We start from the raw sequence: 23,545 nt of genomic DNA on the forward strand, positions 1-23,545 counted from the left end.
ACATCAAAAACCAGGGATGTACTGTATGGTGACTAACATAAGATAATAAAAAATATAATAATAATAATAAAAAAAAGTCATTGACCTGTATGCTTAAAAATTTGTGAGTTTTTATTTTATTTATTTATACCTTAAGGCAGTGATTTAAACAAAAATACAGAATGGGTTGAATGCCTTCAAAGGTCCTATTGTGATGATAATGGCGGTAGTCTCCTTGGACAGATGACTTTAATGAATTATACTACTAGTTGTGTTTTCCCTCCATGTTTTATGTACTTAAAACAAATTACAACAAAGATTTGATTACTGCAGACAACGTTTAAACATGCAGTTAAACATCATGAAATAAAAATGCTAACACCTTGAAATGCACCACAGCAGAGGCTGCAAGCAACATTTTTTTCCCTCTCAAACAGTGACCAGTGTAATCATATGTGTGCGTGTCTATATCACGTTGTCTGCTGCTTAAAGCATTTCAGTGTCCTTACGGGTCTGTAAATGATCCAGCCCTGCCTGTTAATTCCATATTACTGTTGTAACAAATTATCACAGATTTCACGGCTTAGAACAACAGAAATGCATTCTCCTACAGTTTCGGAGGCTGAGTCTGAGATAAGCCTTCTGGGGCAAAAATCAAGGTGTCAACAGGGCCTTACTCCCTCTGGAAGCTCAGGGAGGAATCTGTTTCTTCACCTTTTCCAGCAGGTAGAGCTACATTTCCTGGCTCTTCCTCCATCTTCAAATCCCGTGGCATAGCATCTTCTCTGCCTTGGCTTCCCTCACATGGCCTTTTCTTCTGAAACTTCCTGTCCCTTGTGATGACCCTGGGGCCCACCTGGATAACCCAAGGTAATCTCACAGGTCCTTCACTCAGTCACACCTGCAAAGATGCTGTCCACACAAGGAACCACGCACAGGCCCGGCTGATTAGGATGTGGCTCTTCAAGGGCCACTGTCAGGCTGACCACCCTTCACCCGCCTCTCCAGGCAGCCCCCTTCCCTCGCCTGCGCTATTGCAGCTGCACTGCTCTTCTTTCAATCTCTGACTGTACCATACCTCCTCTTGCCACAGGTCTGGTTCACACACTGGTTCACAGAAGGGGAGAGACCACTCTGCATAACAGAAGGAGAATTTCAGTCCCCAGAATAGCCAGGAGGGGTGGAACAAGTAACAGGGTGAGGACAGTGTGAACTACAGAGCTCTGAGAAGACCTCTCTGCTGACAGAGCATTCAAGCAGCCATTCTAGAGAACAAAATCCTCCAACAGAGGTGGGTGGCGTGGTGATTCAAATCCCATCTCCTCTCCCAAACCCCCAGTCAGCCTGCGTCGCTCATTACCGCTTGTACATGGACGTGTGGAGCCGGGCTCAGGGACACCGACAGCACCTGACACAGGGTTAGAGGGGAAACCAAGAGCACACAGGGCTGGGCCTGGCCCTTGCCAGCAGTCCAGTTGGGCGGTGGAAAAACAGGACGGCAGACTGGGAGAAGTGACCAGGTGGAGCATCGTGATAGGACACGATCTCATGACACTCATTTTTCCAGAGTCCAACCCACCAGCTGACAAGCTATGAGGGGAGTGTGGGAGGTGCCCATGCATCCGTCCCTGGGTGGCAGGTGGCCCAGATGCTCAGATATCTACTTACAGCTGTGGAGAGTCGTGATGCCAGCGTCATTTCCAGGTTCCCCTTCAGGCCCACCAGGGGAGGCACCAAGGTCAACAGGTCTTTAACCTCCACAAACACAGGCCAGTGCTAGTGGGGAAAGAATAAGGAGGTCAATCCAAATACACATATTGGCACATCTTCGAAATTTCTTGAAAGAAGTTGTGGCAAGTTACTTCTCATGAGTAAGACTAAGTAGTTTGTTATAAATCATTGAACTTTACATCAAAAACCAGGGATGTACTGTATGGTGACTAACATAATAAAAATTATTATTATAAAAAAAAGACTATGTAGTTTCTTAAATGGCTTTAAATTAAACACAGAATAAGGAAGCCATGAAATTTTCTGAATACTATTCAGGGAACGGCACTAGTGGCCTCAGGACAGTCCCTTTCTTTCTCTGGCCTTCAGCAGCTGGGAAAACTGGGGGCCAAGTTGGGGTCCGAGGCCAACTGGCTGGGTCCAGCCTGCAAACATGCTGTGTCCAGTGTGGCCCATGTGTTTGTAGTAACAGGAGCAAGTTGCCAATTTCAAAGCTAGGAGACTTTTCATGAATGGGAGAGCTCGCAAGACCAGCTGGGACTTAGGAGTGGCCCTGCTCTACCAGGGACAGTGATTCCCAGGTGGCCCCAAGACACCAAGGCCAAGAAGTCCCAGAGCATCACATGCGGACTCTGGATTTGTCAGAATATGTCTCTATCCAGGTCTCTATCAAATTTAAAAAATTAAAAATTAAAAAAGGGCCCCTGGGTAGTGCAGTTGATTAAGCGTCTGCCTTCGGCTCAGGTCAGGATCCCGGAGTCCTGGGATCGAGCCCCGCATCAGGCTCCCTGCTCGTCAAAGAGTCTGTTTCTCCCGCTGCCCCTCACCCTGCTTCTGCTCACGCTCTCCCTCTTCTCTCTCACTTGCTCTCGGTCTATCTCAAATAAATAAAATCTTTAAAAATAAGATAAAACAAAACAAAAAAGAATGAAAGGGGCACATACATTAAGAAAACTGCAAGAGAAAAAACTTGTTTGTGAAGTGAAAATGATTCCTACCTGTTTACATGCAAATAGATTACCTGTGCCCCCTCCATCAATTTTTAATACCCCATCTGGTCCCACTGACTTAATTTACCTCTCTGGCCCCTATAGACACCTGTGATCCCTACACTATAGGCTCCTCTTGGTTTTAGAATTCCAGACCTAAAAAACTCTCCTACTTTGTCAGCTAGGAGACAGGAGGCCTGGGGTCTGGTCCCTGTTGCCTAAGATTGAAGATGTATGAATCCACTTACTGTAGGGGCCGAGAAGAGTCATGTAAAGCAGCCCAACAAAACATCTTACAGGGCCTAAAGTGAAAGGGGTTGGGCATCCTTCAGGTTCTAAAATGGAGAAAGAGCACCCATGACTGATGGCTCCCTTTCTCCTTTTACCTTATCTGCAAAGCTGGGGCATTCAGAATCCATTCCACCTCTGATGGAGTAAGGTATGTGCCCTCCCCTGAAAGTTCAGAAGAAAACCTGGTGACAACCAGGAGAGGAGGTGCTCCCACTGTCTGTCAGTAGCCTCCTGCAGCTCCCAGTCTTCCAGAAGCATCCAGCCCCAGCCGCCTGTGCAGCTGTCCTATCAGTGCACCACACCCCGTCCAGAGGTCAGTCTGCCGTTCAGTTCCTGGCAGGGCCCTCTTCCATGGGCTCTGGCCTCCCCTGAGGCTGTCATCCTCTATCCCAAGCTTCCTCCCACCTCCCCAGCAAGCTGGCCTGCTCCTGAGAACTTTCTTTTCGGCTGACACACAAGTTGGAGTACCCACTGACTCAAGAGTAAAAATAAACCCCCCTCTCTCAGCATCCCCTGCCACAGAAGGCTCACCAACACCCAAACGACTCCTCTGTACTCTGCATACAACTTGAGCAGAGCAGACAGGTCCCCTCCCTGCCTGCCCAGCACCTTGCCCCCAAGACCATGGCCATGTGCCATTCCTCACTCCTTGCAAATGCCCACTCATTCCTCTGCATCTCTGCACACACTGATCCCTTTGCTTAGAATGTTTGCTATCTCTCATATCATTCTAGAAGCTGTTATATTATCCGTTAAGGTCCTACTCCAGCTGTCCTGCTAACTAAAGAGTCTTTGATCCCTCTCGGAAAAATGAATTGTTCTCTTTCTCCACAGGCAAATGTCTGTTCACTGCCTCCACTCTGATACTTGTTCGTGGGATGATCAGATGAGCGCCAGCCTCACCTACTAGGCTACAAATGCCAGGAAGGCAGGGAGAGGCCTGTTTCTGCTCACCACTGAACCCCCAGGGCCCAAGAGCAGCTGGCACAGAATTCAACAAAATATGCTGAGAGAGGGGCACTGGGTGGCTCTGGGGCGTCTGGGTGGCTCAGTAGTTAAGCATCTGCCTTCAGCTGAGGTCATGATTCCAGGGTCCTGGGATCGAGTCCTGCATCAGGCTCTCTGCTCTGTGGGAAGCCTGCTTCTTCCTCTCCCACTTCCCCTGCTTGTGTTCCCTCTCTCGCTGTGTCTCTCTCTGTCAAATAAATAAATAAAATCTTTAAAAAAAAACATGCTGAGGGAAGAAAGGAGGAACCAGATGAATGAATGAATTCATCCAACCTACTGTGTGCAGCTATGTCCTGTCTGATTCAGGTCTGATTCAGTGCAGAAAGGCCACAGACACTGTAACAATTAAAACCACCGCATTGCGCTGGGGGCACACGCATCTACATAAACCCCGATAAGGTCTGAAGGACACACATGACCTGAAAATAGAGGCTTCCTCCACAAATAAACTGAGATTGAGGGCTTAACCTCAGCTGTGATATTTATTTTACAAAAAAGAGAAACATTTATACCTTCCTTGTGTAACTGAAAGATAATTCTTTGGGAAAAAAAATGAACTGATACTCTGGCCATTTACTGGGCCTCAATCCCTGGGCCCAATGATAGACAGAACCCAGACCCCTGGCCCCAGATCTACAGGAGGTAATCCTGTAGCCAGGTCATCCTGGCTGCAGGCTCATAAGCCCCGAGGCCCTGGCATGCGGCAACCTGGAAGGAGGTGGAGCCAGGTCACCCCCCTGTGTTGTAGGACTACCCTGTGGGACGGCACTAGCAAGGCTGCCGCCTGCACCACTGAGCAGCGGTGAGCAGGGAGGTGAGGATGCATATGCAGGAGCCAGGAAAACCTGAATGTCCTTTAACTTCACCATACCCAGAAGGCACTGCACATTTGCAAAGTGGGAAGAAGGAAGGAGTTGTGTCTTCCAGGGCTGTTTTCTGCTTCTCCCAGCTGCTGGGCCTCCCAGAGCTGGATAGATCAAGGCCTGGATTTGCAGACAGCCTTCCCCCGGTACGCTCTTGGCCTGCCTCCCAAGATACCCCTTTTTCCGCATGCTAGCCTCCCAGATGGCACGTTAACACAGAGGTCCAGAAAGGTGTTCTGCCCTCCAGCTGGACTTCCTCCTGGACTGGCCTTCTGTGCCACCACTGCTGATGGCCAGGCACAATCCCAAGCCCATCGTTCCCCCACATGCCACCAAATCTTCTGGACTCTGCCAAGATCCCCCAACTGATTGATCGATATTCTCCCAGGCTGCAGCAACTAAAGGACATGCAATGTGCTGGGGGGGCTCAAACCCATGCTCCATGAGGAGGTCATGGAAGGTCAAAAAGGAAAGACCCAGGGCAGAGTCTTTCTCCCCAGTATCTCCAGGAGGGTCTTAGGGAAGGTGTGAGAGACTACTGCAGCAGCTTGAGGGGTGGAGCTCTGAGGTGGGAGAGATGGATATATATGTTGCCAGCCCCCCAAATGAATGCTTTCTAAAGGTACTGGCTAGTACACAATGAGCTGCCCCAGCCCCACTGAGCCGTGCAAGCAGAGGCCACCTAGGAGGCATCATGGGCCTCATCCAGAGACTGGGGGACAGGGTGGGTGTCGATCACCTCTCTCCAACTCAGAGACAGGCACAAAGGGAATGCTCAGCAGCCATCAGAAAGGAGATGCTAGGTCCGACTGAGGAAGGCACACACTAGCTGGGAAGTCTCCATGGGCTGCAAAACTAAATTTAAATTTAATTTCACCAAAGAGCAGATCATATAATATGATCCCATACGTTCTTGACAGATACACACCACAATCTTGACAGAGATTATGGGCACCCTCTCTTCTTCACTTACATATATTGTCTAGAATCACAGACCAACTCCATAGAAATGTTTAGGCAGACAAAGCAAACCCTCAATGATTCAAACAGCATTACCTGAGCCCATCACTGGGCATAAACAGACCAGGAGAAGCAAACGCCAGACTGTGTGCTCGCTCCAGGGCCTCCCCGCAAGTGCCAACATCCAAGAGACCACCACATCCCTGCACTCGCCTGGACCCCAGCCCAGGCTCTGGAGAGAGATTCTGGGGGCTAGAGGGAATGATGCCCATCACCCTCGGGGCCACAACATGAGGCATACTTGGGCGCCCATCCTCACAACCCTGTGAGGTAGGCGCATTCGTTAACCCTGTCTGTAGATGGGGAAGCTGATTCCCTGAGGTAGTGAGCAAATGGCGGAGGATCTGAACCCCTCCAGGCCCTGAGCTCCCCAGGCTAACATGGTTCATGTGGGCTGACCTTGGAGAGGGTCGTCAGAAGCTTCTATGGGTCTCAGACCTTGAGGCCCCTGGAGGAACCTCGGCTGGCACCACCGAGCCCGGGACTCCTGGGCATCAGGCCAGGCTAGGGCCGCAGCCCCGCTCAGGGCCTCTGCTGCCCCCTCTGCTACCTGTGATGCCCAGGGAGCCTGGCTCCCCTCCCCCTCTGCCCAGTACGTACTTGGATGCTGCTCATCGCTAGGCCGGCTGTCAACAGGCCCAAGCCCGAGAGTAGAATGGGCACCGCGATCTGGCAAGTGATGGTGAAGACAGTCTCAGGGAAGACCCCATGGGGGTACCTGGTGAGCTCACAGGTGAAGCCTCGCAGCTTCTTGCCCTGCAAGCGAAACTCCAGATTCAGCTGGGTGACCACCATGGTCAGGCTGCCAACCACATATGCAGGAGCAAGACGTCCAGGTCTGTCCTCTGTCTCCTCGCCCACACCAGGATACGTTTCCTAAGAGGTCCACACAGGTACTGTTGCCAGTGCCCTGAGCTGCCGGAAGGCTCCCCGACTGCCCCTCAGCCAAGGGTGAGAGCAAACAAGGAACAGAGGCCAGTGTGACACAGAGCCTCATTCAGGGCCTTGGCGAGCTCCTGCTGTCTGCCCACTCCCTGCAGATCAGGTCCTCCTCAGAGAGTGGCTGCTGCGTCAGCTGGGACCTCCCTCAGCTGGACTGTCGTAAGAAGACTCACAGTCTCTCTCAGTGACCTTGACAGCATCCAGCCCACACTGCACTCAGGGAGACGAGCCACATGAGGCCTGGCCTTGGTGAGGGCTACAAAGAATCCTGTCCACCTCTGCACACACACCCCAGGCTGCTTCTACTCTCTGCAGAGAAGGGCCTGGAGAAATCTCAGCATAAAGGACCCACTCCTACAGGGCCCTGAGGAGTTCATTCCTCAAGGTCAAGAGGGCTGCCGGTACCCAAGAAAGAATCACCTTGACTTCAGAGTCCAAAGGCTCATGGCCATATGAAGAAGCTGTGTTCACAGAGGAAATGCAGCCCTGTTCTCTCTCAAGGGCCCAGAAGGAGCCACATGCTTCCAAAGCAACCCCACCACTCTCATCTGCTACAAAGGTTAGACCAACCCTAATATCCTGCTGACTGCCCCAACCCAGGGGAGGCCCTGGAGCGAGCACACACTCTGGCTGGGGTGTCACCTTTGACTGCCAGCTATTCTACTGTTGGGTGTGCTCTGTGTATTCCACAGGTACCAGGGACAGAGTGGCAGGCCTGAGGGCTGGCTGGAGCAAGGACCAAGGCCACAGCCAAAAGAAGCCCAAGGTCAGAAGCACACTCACCTACTGACCCGAGAGGACTTCACCTGGACCAGGCCCTTGATCTGGGCCTGTTCCTGTTCCTCTCAGGCAACTTAGCTGGTTCCCCTATGTTGGATAGTCTATCCCACACTCCGGTTCCATCCCCTTAACCTGGAGTTCATGGTCCTCACCAGCCTAGATCCTACTGACTTCCTCAAGCCTATCTACTTCCTCACCAACTCCAGCTAAACCCCTCCAACTACCTCCCTCAAGCCCCAGATATTCCTCTCTCTGCATCTGTCCTCACACAATTCATTTACTCATTCATTCAACAGATATCTTTAAGCCTTTCCTTGGAGCCAGACATAATGAGCTCTAACCTTCTCGGACATTTCTCCCTTTGACTTGTGACTGCTGGACCAGTAGAACACAGAAGAAGACATTATGCCAGTCTGGTTCTTGAGAAACTGCATCTCCACTTCCCATATCCTGAGATGCTCAGGCTTGAAACGCAGATACCACACTATGAGGAGCTCAAGTGGTCACAGAGAGAGGCCCCCATGGGCGCTCCAGCTGTGATTCCAGGTGACAGCCAGCAGCAACTGTCACATCGTGTAAGTGAGGTGGCCTGCACTGTGTACAACGCACAGCACACCACCGCAGCAGATGCCACAACGGAGCAGACATCCATTCTCACGAAGCCCTATCCAAACTGCAGATTCACGATCACACGAATGACTGGCTTGAAACAAGCCACGAAATTTGGGTGTGGTGTGCTGCATAGCAACAGGTAACTGGGACATCTGGGGAGCCTCATCCCCACTCTTACTTTTCTCATCTCAGATAACTAATAACTACCAAGCCTCCCCTGAGCTTTGAGGTCCCGTGTAACCCCCGTGTAACTCAATCAGTCTTCCATGATCGTTCCTTCCAACCCCTCTCCCAAGCCTCCTGCCTCAATGAATGGTTCTGCCAGGAACCCAAAACCCACTCTGATCGCCCATCCCCTGACCACCTCAAGCCCACATCCAATCTGCTTGTCCCCATGTCTCTCCCCTGTCTATCCCTTCCTCTCCAGCTCATGGACACCACTTCACCAGGGCCCTTACTACCTTCTAACCCATCTGTCCACCAGAAGTAATACATGTTCTTCACATTAACATTTTATATGACATCTCCAAGTCACCTGCTTGCCCAGATATCCTCAATAGCTGTCAACTCATTACCTGAGAAAGTCGAGATTCAATGGCCAGACATTCAAGGTCCCTCATAATTTGGGGGGGAAAGCATCCATTTGAGCACTCTCTCTTTCTAGAACATGGTCATACACCACACAGCCTAGAAGGAACTTCCAAGGACCCTCACATGGGCTGTGCCTATGTTCACACTAGTCCTTCTGCAGGTTCCACACACTGCTCAGGCCAAACTCCTGTCAAACCCCATGGCCAACTAAGATGCCTTCTCATCTTTGAGGCCACCCGAGTTTCCTGGCCAGAGCCTAACATCTTCCCCAGAATTCCCAAAGCTGTTTTTCTGAAAAATGCACATACATCGACTCTCCCCTCCTGGAGTGCACTCCTCTCGTGATGGAGTCTGGCTGACTCACTGCTGCAATCTTCAGAGCAGGGGAAAGCAGTCACTCATTTACTTCACAAATTAGCACTGAGGGCCTAATATTTGCCAGACTCTTGGTCTAAGTGTCATGGTACTTCTGTTAGCTGAAAGACACACACTCAGAGCCTTCCAGCGTGGCAGCCAATCACAAAATGAAAATGTAATTACGATCTGTGATAAGTGCTCTGAAGGAAACCCAAGGAACAGGAGCAGAGGTGAGGACCAACCAACCATACTCAGCTCCAAGACCTGCAAATGAATAAATAAATGAACGAATGAAAGCTCACTCCCTTGTGTAGCCATCTGTGCTTCTCAATGCCCTTTCACGCTGAATCATTTCACATTTAATCCATCACCAGACTCACAAAAATATCTCCAGGATGTTCACCAGGAAGTACAACCTTCTGTTTTTGCAAATGAGAAATCAAAGGCCCAACAGGCACATGAAAAAATGTTCCACATCACTTCGCATCAGGGAAATACAAATCAAAACCACAATGAGATACCACCTTACACCAGTGAGAATGTCTAAAATCAGCAAGACGGGGAAACAAGTGTTGGCAAAGTTGTGGAGAAACCCTCTTATACTGTTGGGGGAGTGCAACTTGGTACAGCCACTCTGGTAAACGTGAATGGAGGTTTCTCAAGGCATTACAAATAGAGCCACCCTATGACCCAGCAATTGCACTACTAGGTATTTACCCCAAAGATACAGATGTAGTGAAAAGAAGGGACACATGCAATGTCCACAATAACCAAACTGTGGAAGGAGCCGAGATGCCCTTCAACAGACAAATGGATAAAGAAGATGTGGCCCATATATACAATGGAATATGACTCAGCCATCAGAAAGGATGAATACTGACCATTTGCATCAACATGGATGGCACTGGAGGAGATAATGCTAAGTGAAATAAGTCAATCAGAGAAAGACAATTATCATATGGTTTCACGCATATGTGGAACATAAGAAATAGTGCAGACAACCACAGGGGAAGGAAGGGAAAACTGAAAGGAAGAAATCAGAGAGCGAGACACCATAAGACACCCTGGACTCTGGGAAACAAACTGAGGGCTGCTGGAGGGGAGGTAGGAGGATGGGGTAACTGGGTGATGGACTTTAAGGAGGGCATGTAATGTGATGAGCACTGGGTGTTACACACAACTAATGAATTGTTGAACACCACATCAAAAACTAATATGTTGGCTAATTGAATTTAAATTAAAAAAAAAATCGAAGGCCCTGAGAGGGTCTGCCCAAGATCATCATACATGTCAGTATCAGAGGCAGGACTAAGACCCTGACTCCCGGGTGCAGACTGCCTCCACCGCCCTCCCTGTGGTCCACTCCTCGCCCTTCTCCTGTCTGCTGCTGCCCGTCATCTGTGGTTTGGGTACTTGTGTTCAAACAAGAGTCTGAACCAGCAGAAGGCAGGGAGACATGGCATGTTTCTGAGAAAGGAGTTGCAGAAGTTAATTGGTTTAACAACAGAACCACTTGGAGCTGGCCTGGTTTCTCTGGACACTGGTCACGCTGCTCCCTCGGCACCTAGCTGGAGGGGCCCCAAACAAGTGATTACTTTCTTCTGATTTCAGCAACTCCTATGATTTTTTTATAGTTTTGAATTTAGTCAAACACCCTAATACAATATATAATTATACACAGTGGGCCCTTGAACCATTCTCATCAGTACAGAAGATATGGAAACCATCATTTACATAACTTCACACAGAAAGATTCCTGATTAAGCAATTTCTTAATCATTACGAAAATGTTTCTCATTTCTGTTTTAAAAAAATGAGAAATCAACACATAGCAGTGAACACAAGCAGTGAAGGTTCAGAAGGTATACATCAAGATGCTAAATGTGGCTATTCTGAATGCTAGAATTTAAAGTGACCTTTCTTTTATAATTTTCTGTACATTCTATTGTGATTACTTGCTTTTATAACCATCGAATCATAAACTTTCACCAAAAATAAAGATGTCATTACATGGAAAAAATTACTTTCCTGTGCTATTTGAGAACCAAATCTGTCAACATGGTTTGTTGGGTCATAATCCAGAAAATCAAGAATGTGATTTTAAAAATAGTTCAGTAGTACAGTAGGAAATCTCAAAGAGCTTGAAATAGATTTGGGGGCTGTGCTGGGCAGCGGGGTAGAATCTGGGTCAAGCATCAGGTGGTTCTGGATGACCCCGAACAAGTCCCTGCCCCTGTGTGGGCCTCTAACTTCTAATCATGAGGGGTTGGACGGCATCAGTGGTTTTCAGTCTATTCTGCCATCAGAATGACTCGAAACGTGCGGCCCAGGCACAGACCAATGAATCAGGATCCCCAGCCTACAGCATGACTCCCTCATCTATTCCAACCCCCTCAATTTTTAGGGGGTATGTCTTTGCAGGACAATTAGGAGGGCCCGCAGAGGGTGGGCAGAGGGCTTTAGAATGCACACCACCATTCCTAACTTTCCTTTCTGATTCTTCAGTGGGAACTGGTTATCTTCCCAGTAGCACACCTATTCCTTTCACGGTCACCTTGAGCCTGGGCTGGTTCTGAGCCAAACAATCTTGCTTAAAAGACCTAAATTCTTCTCCATCCTGTTGAGGTCTCAGAAATCAAGCCGATTACATTTTTTAATAACAGGAGGGGTTCTCCTTTATTTCCTGCTTCTGATGTGGCTGGCAGAACCCACCCACAGGTGAAAAAGTAGATCCAGAGCACGCCTTCCCACCCGGGGCCAGCTGTTCTCATGTACAGTTTTTCCCAGGCAGCTCCCTCGTGTCACTTGGGCCTCACTCACTCCAACCTCTAGTCCTCAGGCCTCCTCTGGCCTCCCTCTCCGAGGCTGAGGCACAGCAGGCGTCCTTGCTTCATGGTCCTTTCTACTCTCCAACACTGACTTATGCATCTACTGTCTGTCCCTCCCTGCTTGACTGTGATGCAGTAAGAGCAGGGCCTGGGTGTTGGGTCCTCCATGCATCTGGGACGGTGCTGCTCTGTCTGTCTGTCTCTTTCTCTCTCTCTCTACACACACACAGACACACACGTGTTGCATGAATGAGTGAACAAATGAACAAATAGAACCACAGAAACAAAGAGAAAAAGAAACCCAATCAGCCTTCTCTAGGTTGAGTGGTGTAAAGGCCTAAAATTATTATGATTTGATGCCTTGATATCTGGTGAAACAGGAGGGCCTCAAATGGTCTAACTGCAACTTCCCTTCACTACTCTTCTCCAACAGACAAGGTCCTCTAGTCAAGCAACCCTCCTTATCAACCGGACCTGGCACAACTCCTGCTTATTCCCGAGTAGGGGGTTTTAGTTCCTGCCAGCCCACACCTTCCCATGGGAACCAGGGGCACCTCATTGTATTGTCACTACAAAGCCTGCCTCCTGTAGCTCCTGGCAGTTCACTCTGCTCCCCAGTGCAACCCTGTGTCTTTGGGTGGTAGGCAGTGTCCTCCACCCCCAGGCTGTGAGTATATGTGACTGATAAACTCAGTGATTTCCTTTGTTCAGTGTTGGGGTCATCGTGTGCTCGGGCCATCTCCATCATGCTAGGGTGGGAACCCCTCCCTCACCAATGGAGTGAGGAGGAGGTGATTCCAATAGTTTGCATCATGAATAGGACAGCCCAAACCTGGTCAGCTTTCACCAGCTGCTCTTTGCTAACCAGCTCCAGACGTGGCCAGGGCTGCCTGGGATGGAGCCACGAACTGCTGGACAACTTGTGTGTTAGCCTGCTCCACGTTCCACTCGCTGTCTCTCCTGCGCATGGCCATCTCTTCCCATCACCAAGTCAAGAACTACTGACAACTGGCCGTATCCCAGCAGGAGGTGCCTTCAGAGGGCAGTCTGTATCTGGCAAATGCTCTATGACACTCCTGCCACCTAGTCTGACTTATAAATTAAATTGCCAAAATGAGACCCCATGAAAGACTCCCCTCTGCTGAGCTAAAATAGTTAACACAGTCCAACGTAAGCTAACACAGGGTCTTCAAGGGTTGAAATTGATCATACAAGACCTACTTGGTGAAGGAGTGATTACCCCCACTGATTCTCCTTTTAAAAGTCCAATTTGGCCTGTTCTTAAACCTGGAAAGAATATAAGGTGCTCCAGAGTGCATGACCACAACCTTAAAGCTCTGGTTCCATCCACTGAGGCCCCCATGCAACGTTACTGAGATGACTGACTGGGTGGACCCAACCAGCAACCAGTAAGTACTGTGCTACCACAGATCTGATAATGTGTTCTATTCAGTGCCCAGTTCAGCAGCCTCTTAGGTGCAGTTGATCTTCAACTCAGAATGGACACAGCAGACTTTTCCAGGCTACTCACGGGGTACCTCACCAGCTCTGCCATGCACAATCTTTGCAGACATCTTAACTGCTTGCACCTTTCTCGAGGAGCACAGGTCTACATTACATTATGATGTCTTCCTCCAGGGAGACTCATGTGACACAGTCATTAAGGACATCCAAATACTCAGAAAGGAGCTCACAAAGAGAGGATGGGCCATGACTCCACATGTAGGGCCAAGCCAGCCACCTTGGCAAATTCATTAAAAGTATTTTGGTAAACTCAGAGCGACTCCATCCTTTACACTGTCAGAAAACAGCTGCTGACCTCTCAGCACACACACTGTTAATACAAGTCCAACATCTTTTAGTCCTTTTTGGGTTCCAGAGGCAACACAGTGCTCATCTACACATTTTACTGATGGCCATTTATGCTGTCACTTGCAAAGAAGGCTGCCTTGAATGGACACCTCCAACAAAAGGCTCTAGAATCTGTCCACAGTAAAGTCAAAGGCATGCGGCACCAGGGTGGCTCAGTCGGTTAAACGTCTGCCTTTGGCTCACATCATGATCTCCAGGTCTTGGGAGGGAGCCCCACACTGGACTCTTTGCTCAGCAGGAAGTCTGCTTCTCCATCTCACTCTCCCTCTTGCTCTCACTCTCTCTCTCTCTAATAAATAAATAAATAAAATCTTTAAAAAAAAATAAAGTCAACAGGCATTCCCATCAGTGCCTTCAAAGACTCCTTCACTGAAAACGCTTTAGCAACCTCCCCTTATGCTTCCTAGTCTCTGGACCATATATCCAAAATGGACACACAGTGCCCAAGGCCTTCAGATGCAAGAAAATACCTCCACTGCCTACACTATTCATCAACCAAGCAGCAACTGCTGGCCACACACTGGGCTCTTCTGGAAAGAGACGCTTTCACAGACCCTGGCCTGTGACCTTCCCCACCCAGCTGCCCATTCAGCCTTGGGAGTCACAGCTATTGAGGCCTCCTCAATGCAGGACAGAGTTAAACCTGGGCCTCCCAGCATACGCCACCTCCAGGAAGAGGTCTTCCCTGTTCTTCCTTGGTCCCTTGGCAAATGCCACCCATACCAGAGGAGGTCTCCCCTCCCCTGGTCCCCTTGGCCGTGAAGGGAGCCCCCACATCAGCTGAGTGAACAGCAATGGAGTCGGTATACTTCATGGGCGGTATGACCACTGTACTACATGACGGACCTCAGTGGAATGTTTATGTCCCTGATAAAGGACACGACCCGCCAACAGTCAGCAAAAGTGGCCAAACTTAAGACTGCCATTTAGCACTGGATGCCCTGGCACGCAAATGTCTCCATCTGCACTTTTCACAAACTCCTGGGCCATGGCCTGAGTTGTTCCTTTCGGGGTAAGGAAGAACTTGGGCCACTCCTGCCTCAGGGACACACCAAATACAGGTCAAAGTCACAGATGTCTCCACATGTAGTAAGGCCACCATACAAGGACACCGCTTATTCTCCTTGCTGTTACAACGTTCCAGACCATGGCCAGGCCTTCCTGGATACACAGGATACACAATGCTGGCTCTACGGGAAGGACTCAATAAACCCTACCTCCCCTGCAGACCCCAAGCAGCCAGTGAACTTGAGAGGCACACTGGTCTTCTCAAACAACTCCTATTTAAGCTACAAGGTAGCAAATGAGCCCCCACTGGGGGTGAGAGGTTGATTAATCTGGCATTGATTTTAATCTGGATTCATGCTCCTGGGGATACATGCTCCCTGCACCCCCAACACAGGCCCCTCCACAGACTTTATTGGCTGCAATGGGGAACCTCTATGAACTCACCATGGGGCCCGCTCCCTTCAGGTCAAGAGGCTGCTTCACTTTGCCCGCTCACTAGAAGTCCCAGTCACCACCAAGGCTTCAGTTGGTGTCAAGGCATCACAGGGTCAATGTGGTGTGAGGCCTAGAATCAGCAGTATTACGTGCTGCTGTGACATGGGGCAACGCAGGAGGGTCCTGAGTAGCCTAACCACAAGTTCCACCCCGCTGTTCTCATAACCCTTCTTATCATAGGGATGGTGCCTTCTTATCCCTGAGTAGTGGGCTCTATCTACTTCCCTGCCGGCCTGTGAACATGCCAGTCACACCCTCCCACAGAAACCAGGGGCTCCCCCACCCTTTTGATACCGCAGAGTGCCTCCCATAGTCCCTGCAGGTTCACTTTGTTCCCAAGCACTCCCTCCTGAGGGCCCTGCACAGAATCTGCTGGCCCCTCTCAGGCTAGGAGTACATGTGACCAATAACCTGCGGTATTTCTCAACAGTCCAGGGCTGGCTGCCTCGTGTTCGGCCACCCCCATAACCCTAGGATGGGAATCTCCCCTCACCAAGGGGAGGCAACAGGCTGACCTCAGCCCCTCTGGCACTCAATCTAGGCTGCAATCCCTTCCCTCAGAACGCTCCACCCCCTTGCTTCTCCCCTCCCACCAGCCCCTTGCCATCCTGCCTTTCTCGGTTGCTCAGCGTGTCTCTGCTAAGGCACGATCCCTGCCAGACCCTCTCTCCTCTTTACACCCCCCCCACTTCCATGGAGCCCAAGGTTCCTGACCTCTCTGAGGACCAGCACAGTGTCTGTGGACCCCTAGTTTGAACTTCTGTTATATGTAATGCAAAGAGATCAGGCCCATCACAAAGAATGGGGTTCTTTCTTCTTCATAAGAACACTTTCCCAACCCTGCCATATACACTGCTCTGTGTGGGTGACCAGGGGCTGCAGAGTTCTAGGAGAGGCAGCTTCTGTTTCTAAGGAGGACAGGCGCTCAGAGCCTTAAAAGAAAGAGTATTAATCTCACTACATAAAAAAAATATGTGGGCCAAGTCAAAAGATAAAGAGAAAAATGAGAAACATATTTGTAATCCATATTACAATTAAAGGGCCAATTTCCCAAATATAAAGAAACCTTAGGTATCAATAAGAAAAAGGATAACCACTCCATAAAACTATGAGCAAAAAATAGAAATGAATATCCAAAGATATTCAACTTTACTCGTTAATTTAAAAAATGCAAATTACACCACAGGGGACCTCGACAATGGCCCCCAATACCTTCTGTACTGACACTTGGTGTAATCCCCTCCCCTTGAACATAGGCTGAACTCAATGACTTGCTTCTAGCCAAAAGAAGAAAGATGTTCTTCTGTGGTGAGGTTACAAAAGGCAATGGTTTGCATCTTGCTAACAGACGGTTTCCTTCTTGGGCCACACGCTTTGACAAAGCTGCCATGTTGGACACATCCAGCAGGGAAAGTACTGAAGGTGGTCTCTGGGCAACAGGCAGTGAGGAACTGAGGCCCTGAGTCCAACAACCTGCCAGGAGTTGACCCCTCCCACAACAATGTGAGCCCACCGGGAGGTGCCACGGCTGTGACCCAGCATCTCGACTGCTGCCTCCTGAGAGGCCTGGAAGCAGGAAACCCCGCAAACCTGGATTCTTCCCCAGAGCGCCCAAGAGATAATATGTGAGTGCCATTTTAAGCTGCTAAGTTTTGGGATGACATGTTACATAGTAATAGAAACTAATACAGTGTACAATGAAATGCAATTTTCCATCTATCGGATTGTTAAAGTATTTGATAATAAACTATGTTGCCAAGTGCTGGGAAACCGGCATTTTCCTTTGGTGGTGGAGAGATATTGAGGTATGTTCCCTCTATCCCCATACTCTGAAAAGTTTTTTTTTTTAAGACCTTATTTATTTGAGAGAGAGAGAGAGAGCTAGCGAGCACACAAGCAGAGGGCAGGACAGAGGGAGAAGCAGGCTCCCTGCCGAGCAGGGAGCCCAAGGTGGGGCTCAATCCCAGGACCCCACGATCATGACCTGAGCCGAAGGCGGACACTTAACCGACTGAGCCACCCAGATGCCCCTGAATAGTTTTATCAGGAAAGGATGCTATATTTTGTCAAATACTTTTTCTGCATCCATTGAGAGGATCATATGGTTCTTGCCTTTTCTTTTAGTAATGTGCTCTATCACTCTGATAGAATCCCAGGAACCCAGGAATGAATCCCACCTGGTCATGATGGATAATCCTTTCAATGTACTGTTGGATCCTAGTGGCTAGGATCTTGTTGAGTATTTTGGTGTCCATATTCATCAGGGATATTGCTCTGTAATTCTCCTTTTTGATGGGGTCTTTGTCTGGTTTTGGGATCAGAGTAATGCTGGCTTCATACAATGAGTTTGGAAGTCTTCCTTCCATTTCTATTTTTTGGAACAGCTTCAGTAGAATAGGTATAATTTCTTTTTTTTTTTCAAAAACTAATAGTTTATTCGATTTTTTAGAAAAACTTGACCATGTGGCACCTAAATCTGACATCCAAAAAACAAAACAAAAAAACTACTCTTGTTTGTGTTACCAGCGACCTTGAAATTGCCAAATACACTTGACAATTTTAATCTTTAACCGACTTGACCTTTCATCAGTATTTGACATCAATGTCTATTCCCTTCTCGACACATCCCACTCTCTATCTTCAATGGTATCATTTTTTTAATTATAATAATATTTTTTTATTGAAGGAACAGCTTCAGTAGAACAGGTATAATTTTTCTTTAAATGTTTGGTAGAATTCCCCTGGGAAGCCATCTGGTCCTGGACTCTTCTTTTTTGGGAAGTTTTTGATTGCTGCTTCAATTTCCTTGCTGGTTATTGGTCTGTTCAGATTGTCTATTTCTTCCTGTTTCAGTCTTGGTAGTTTTTAAGTGTCCAGGAACGCATCCATTTCTTCCATTTTGCTTAAGTTGTTGGCATATTGTCGCTGGTAATAATTTCTAATAATTGTTTCTGTTTCCTTGATGTTAGTCATGATCTCTTCTCTCTCATTCATGATTTTATTGACTTGGGTCTTTTTTTCTTTTCTTTTGGATAAGTCTGGCCAAAGGTTTATCGATCTTATTAATTCTTTCAAAGTACCAGCTTCTAGCTTGTTGATCTGGTCCCACCCCCAGGGCAAGTGATCTGGAGGTTATCTGTCCAAGTCCCAAATGCATGCACCTTTGACTCAGCACTTCTACTTGCAACAATTTATCCTACGCACGTACTCAGGCCTGTATGAAATGTCAAGATGATTCACTGAAGCTTTTGTTAGTAATACCATTTTAAGTTGTTGTGAAATGAGCAAAATCGTGCCCCCTCCCCCAAACTGAAGTTCTAACCCTCCATCCCCCCCATACCTCAGAATATGACATTTGGTGCCAACAAATTGGGCCTTAAAAAAGGTATTAAATTAAAACGAGGTCATAAGAGTAGGTCTTAATCCAATATGACTGGTGTCCTTATAAGAAAAAGAAATTTGAACACAGACATGTACAGAGGAACGAACATTTGAGGACACGGAGAAGGTGGCCATCTGCACACCAAGGAGAGAGGCCTCAAGAGAAACCAACCCTGAGGGCACCTTGATTTTGGACTTCCAGCCTCCAGAACTGTGGGAAAAGAAATCTCTGACATTTCAGCCACCCAGGCTGTGGTACTGTTATATGGCAGCCTTAGCAAACTATTAAATTAAATTTAAAAGCACATCAGAAGGGAAATGGCTAAATAAATTCTGGTATATTTGTATAATGGAACACTGAACAACCATTAAAAAAAGGAAACTCTTAATATAAGAATATTGTAAAGGGAATATATTGTGTAGTGAATATACTGTACAGCTCTCTTGTAAAGTGAAAAGAGCAAAGCACTCAACAGTCTGTATATGCCAAAACTTGAAAAAAGAGAAAAATATACAGAAGCAGATGGACAGATATAGACACTTGTTCGTACATGCATAAAATATCTTTAGGAGAAAACACAACCAACTGGGGCCCACTAGCTGCCTCTGTGTAGACTGGAGAGCCTGGTCCCTGTGCACATTTTTGAACCTTTTCAACCTTGAACCACATGGATATTTTACCTTACCCAGAAAAATGAAAACAATAAAAAGGCGTAGCCTCTATTCTCAGGGAGTTCACATTCAAACCAAGGAGACACCAGATCAACGCACGAGATAAAAGGAAATGGCAAATACCCCATCATCTGTGCAGGTGAAATGTCAGTGGGGCCGGCGCCACAGGAAAGACTCCATGAGAGACTGCCTGTGTGAACCAGGGCAGAGAGGGTGATAGGAGGCCCCTGCACTTGGAGTTGGTGGGGAGGCAGGCACAGGGAGGGGACGGTCTAAGTGAGGCTGGGGCTATACCGTGCAGCTGAGACTAAAGCCAGCACCACTGGACAGAACTGCAGGACTGAAGCTGCAGGGGCACTGAGCCCGTGGGGCACCGCTGCCCCATTCCAGCCTTCCCCACAGAACCCAACTGTCCACAGGGCAGGGGACCTGCTCTTCTCCTCACTTCAAGCAGCCCAAACCAATCAAGGCCATTCCATTCCCTTTGCCAATTTTTGGTTTCAAAGTGGGATGTGCCTCAAATCTGCCAGTAAAAAGTTGGGGAATTCTATTGGGAGTGCCTAGGAAAGGTTCCCTGTGCTTAAGAAGGAGGAACCAGAACACATGGCCCATTCTTCTCCTTCTGCACATGATGTGGCTGTAAGACAGAGCCAACTTCGGGTGTGGACTTGCCAGGAACATGGAAAGGTCCTGGTTCCTTGGAGGCATCATTGGCTGGTGATGGTAACACTTTCCAAACCCAGAATTACCCTATCCTGGGAGACTACCCTCCATTTTGGGAGATAACAGATTTCCTTCTTATTTAATCTACTCTAGGTGTGTTTTCTGGTATTTGTGGCTGAAACCATCCTCACTGATACAACCAAGGGAACCCAAGATGCTTGGATACCAGTTTGTGGAGCCTGGATACTATTCCACAGTGAATAGAGAAATCAACAGGTATTTCAAAATTCAGCTGTGCATCATGGAGGTCCCCCTGACATGGCAGTTGGGCCATGACCCTCATGTGAGTCCGATGAATACATAAAAGAAACTCCTGGATATTTCTGCCTGATCTTTATCCTCTTGCCATTTTATGTAAGTTCTTGAAAACGGGCCCAGCACTGCATGTGACAGAAAATCAGTGACGACAGGAGTAACAGCAGTTAATCTTCACCGGGTGCTTTCTAATGCTGGGCACGGTGACCAGCAGTGCACGGTCCTCTTAACAACCTTGTGGGGTCAAGTCTAATTTACAGAAGACAAAACAGGGGAACAAAGAGCAACTTGTGTAAGTGACAAAGGTTGGACTCAAACCCAGTTAGAGCGGCTCCAGAGTCTGGGCCCTTTAGCACTTCAGTTCACTATTATACTGCCTCTCCGTGGGCAGTTTATAAACTTGTGTGTGTGCAGACACTTTCTAAACCAATGTGTGTATGTACAAGGTGTTGATGTCTATGAACGCATGTACAGATATATATGGTGAGGTGTGTGTGTGTGCTTGAGTGTGTGGGATACACGGTCAGTGACGTCATACTGGCAAGAACCCTCGATAAAAGAGACTTTCTGAAAATCATTGGTATAGAGAATGGACTGCAGGGAGGGGGACCTGAAGTAAGGAAGGCGGTGAGGAGGCAGGGGCAGGAGGCGGGAGTGGGGTGCGGAGGAATCTCTGGGTTATGGAAGCCAGGCACTGAGGTGCTCTGGAGAGTACGGCAGTGCTGACCGACCACAGCTTAAAGAAGGATGTAGGGCCAGAGGGCACCAGGTCACTGGGAGAAAGGAGAGGGCTGAGGGGTCTGGGGGTTAGAGAGAGAGAGACCAAATGTGGGGAATGGGGCTGAATCCGACTGGGATAGGGACTCCAGTTTAAGAGAAGCCCATCCTAGGGCCTGACAAGGTCTAGGTGGATCTTTGGAGTGCAGCTGGTCACTAGCATTATGATGTCATGAGAAACTGGACAGCTGGGAGCTGGAAGGATCTTTGAGAACCCCAGACTGGGGCAGGGCCAGGCAGGTGATGGAGTGAAGGAGGATGGTGTAACAAGAGGGAGTGGTGGGGACTGTGGCAAACCAGAGAACATGGCCACCTACAGGGTGGCCACATTCTGAGAGAATGTGGGTCCAACATTGTAAGAGTTGCCAGGTTTTCAAGAGAAAATAGAAATTCAGACTTTTACATGAAATCTGATTTTAGTGTTGGTTTAAAATAATTTTTATTTTTTATTTTTTTTAATAATTTTTTATTATGTTATGTTAGTCACCATACAGTATATCCTTAGTTTTTGATGTAATGTTCCACGATTCATTATTTGTGTATAACACCCAGTTAAACCACCAGCCCTACAGCTACGTGGCAGAACTGGGACTCAAATGAGTGAGGGGCAGGGTGTACATTCCTAATCACAGAGACCCCACCCCCAGCGCAGAGACCCTGAAGCACTGAGTGAGATATGTGCTGGGAGCTGTCAGACGTGTCAGCCCTGCTTCTCCCAGCCTGCCCCACTCTAGACAATCTTTGTTCTCTGCTGGTTGCTGATAGGAGAGATCTGGCCAGTCATGACTTAGAATACTCTTAGGTATTAGCCTTTCCAGGGAGGACTTCTGAAGATCACACTGATGAAAGGAATGGGGCTCTGACAGCAGAAGAACAGGAAAGGCATGGTATGTTGGTAACTTTTCTGTCTGATGCATCACTCCCAGTTCCCTACCATGTGGCATTTCTGTAGAGTTGCAAATCGAGGGGTCCTGCCTCCCCACAAAGAGTGATTAACAATGTAAGTCAGGCTAGCCAAGCAGAGAGTGTCCTCCCTCAGGGAACAGTGACTGGAACAGGAGTGGACACCTGACGGCAGGATCAATTTTTAGAGATTGATGTGGATATTGACAAAGAAGTCTCTTTTTTCTAAGAACGCACTTACTAAGGATTAACTGCCAAGGGCCATCGTCCCCTCTAGTACAGAATTCTGCCTCAAAATAAAACACAGCTGAGTGACAGAGAAAAAGCCAACATCATGATATCATTTAAGCACCTGGATCATGCCATGCCTGAAATCCAACCCCTTAGATATTTCAATTCTATGAGCTAATAAATTGTCTTTTTTAAGTTTAACTTGGGTTAAATTTAGTCTCCATCACCAGTAACTAAAGGAATCTTGCCCAATTTGTAGAAAAATGGCATTTGAGAAGAGAAGGCCCTGCCCCTTGTCCCTCGAGCTGGACTCAACATGTAGTTGCCTACTCTTCAGGGATGACATTCAACAATGCCACTAACAGCACTATTACCATTTAGTTCCCTCTTACCTGGAAATAGTTCAAAAGTACACCAGCCCCGGAGAGTCCCAGTCCTGCAAACATGAAGGGCACTATCACCTGAAGGCCAATGGACAAGGCAGTCTCCCTGCTGAGCTCAGTTGCCAATGGTTGAGGGATGACCCTGTGGCTCTCAGACACACTCAGAGGTCCATCTTCTGAGGCTGCAGAGAGTCTTCCAGGACTGAGGGTGTGTGGCAGAACCAGCTCCTCTGGCCTCCGCTGTCGGGTCTCTGTCCCATCCATGTGAGCAGTGCTGAGCCCCTGGCAGCCTTAACCTGGGAGACAAAAAGTAACAGGGGCTGTTCAGTAGAATTCCTGACCCCTCTGGGGTCGATGCCCTGTAAGACCTCGGGCCCTTCTGGTCCAACAGCCCCTCACTCAGTGACTGCTCCACATGGTCTCCTGCAACCCCAATTTAAACAGTTTTGTATTTAATATGCATATGTTTGAGGGGAAAAACACATTATAGAAGAGAGTACTAAATATTTATGAATTAAGAGTTAGCAAAACTGGTGGTATAGGGAACTGAAAATTCTCTCCTCCATAAAAGAACAAGAAAGCTAGCAAAAACTGTCAGAATCCATGTTTTCAGAAGTCTGGAAATTAATCAAAGGCTTGCAGCAATGCAAGGAGTATTTATTCTAGAAAACAATGCTGAATCCTTAGCAAGAACAGCAACGCGGATGCTCGTGATAGTTTAACTGTGCCTTAGCCGCACCCCCACCCTCTGGCTCTACGGCAGCCTTAGAAACCAACAGCCCAGAGAGGACAGAGTGGGCTCCAGCTCTTTCAAAGCCTCATTCTCAAAAAACTGTCATTCTTTGACCAAGCAG

At 48.2% G+C, this 23,545-nt stretch overlaps 1 protein-coding gene across 8 annotated transcripts in view; it reads right to left on the minus strand.

Moving 5' to 3' along the window:
• Window positions 1–23,102, minus strand: part of SLC41A3 (solute carrier family 41 member 3) — a 66,186-nt gene extending 43,084 nt beyond the window's left edge. For 2 of the 8 annotated variants that reach the window (XR_004624808.1, XM_034658892.1), the window contains exons 1-2: window positions 22,701–23,068; window positions 1,648–1,755 (exon numbers count right to left, since the gene is read on the minus strand). Coding sequence is in view for 7 of the 8 variants with exons in the window: in XM_034658892.1 (XP_034514783.1) it covers window positions 1,648–1,755; window positions 22,701–22,955 (363 nt within the window). In the remaining variant the exon portion in view is untranslated. Of the gene's footprint in view, window positions 1–1,647; window positions 1,756–6,481; window positions 9,905–22,700 lie in introns of those variants that run through there. The other 6 variants (XM_034658897.1, XM_034658896.1, XM_019793372.2 and 3 more) reach the window with 6 other exon arrangements.
• Window positions 23,103–23,545: the final 443 nt, after the last annotated feature.

Source organism: Ailuropoda melanoleuca, chromosome 4 (assembly GCF_002007445.2).
Source record: "Ailuropoda melanoleuca isolate Jingjing chromosome 4, ASM200744v2, whole genome shotgun sequence".
Classification (NCBI taxonomy): Eukaryota; Metazoa; Chordata; class Mammalia; order Carnivora; family Ursidae; genus Ailuropoda; species Ailuropoda melanoleuca.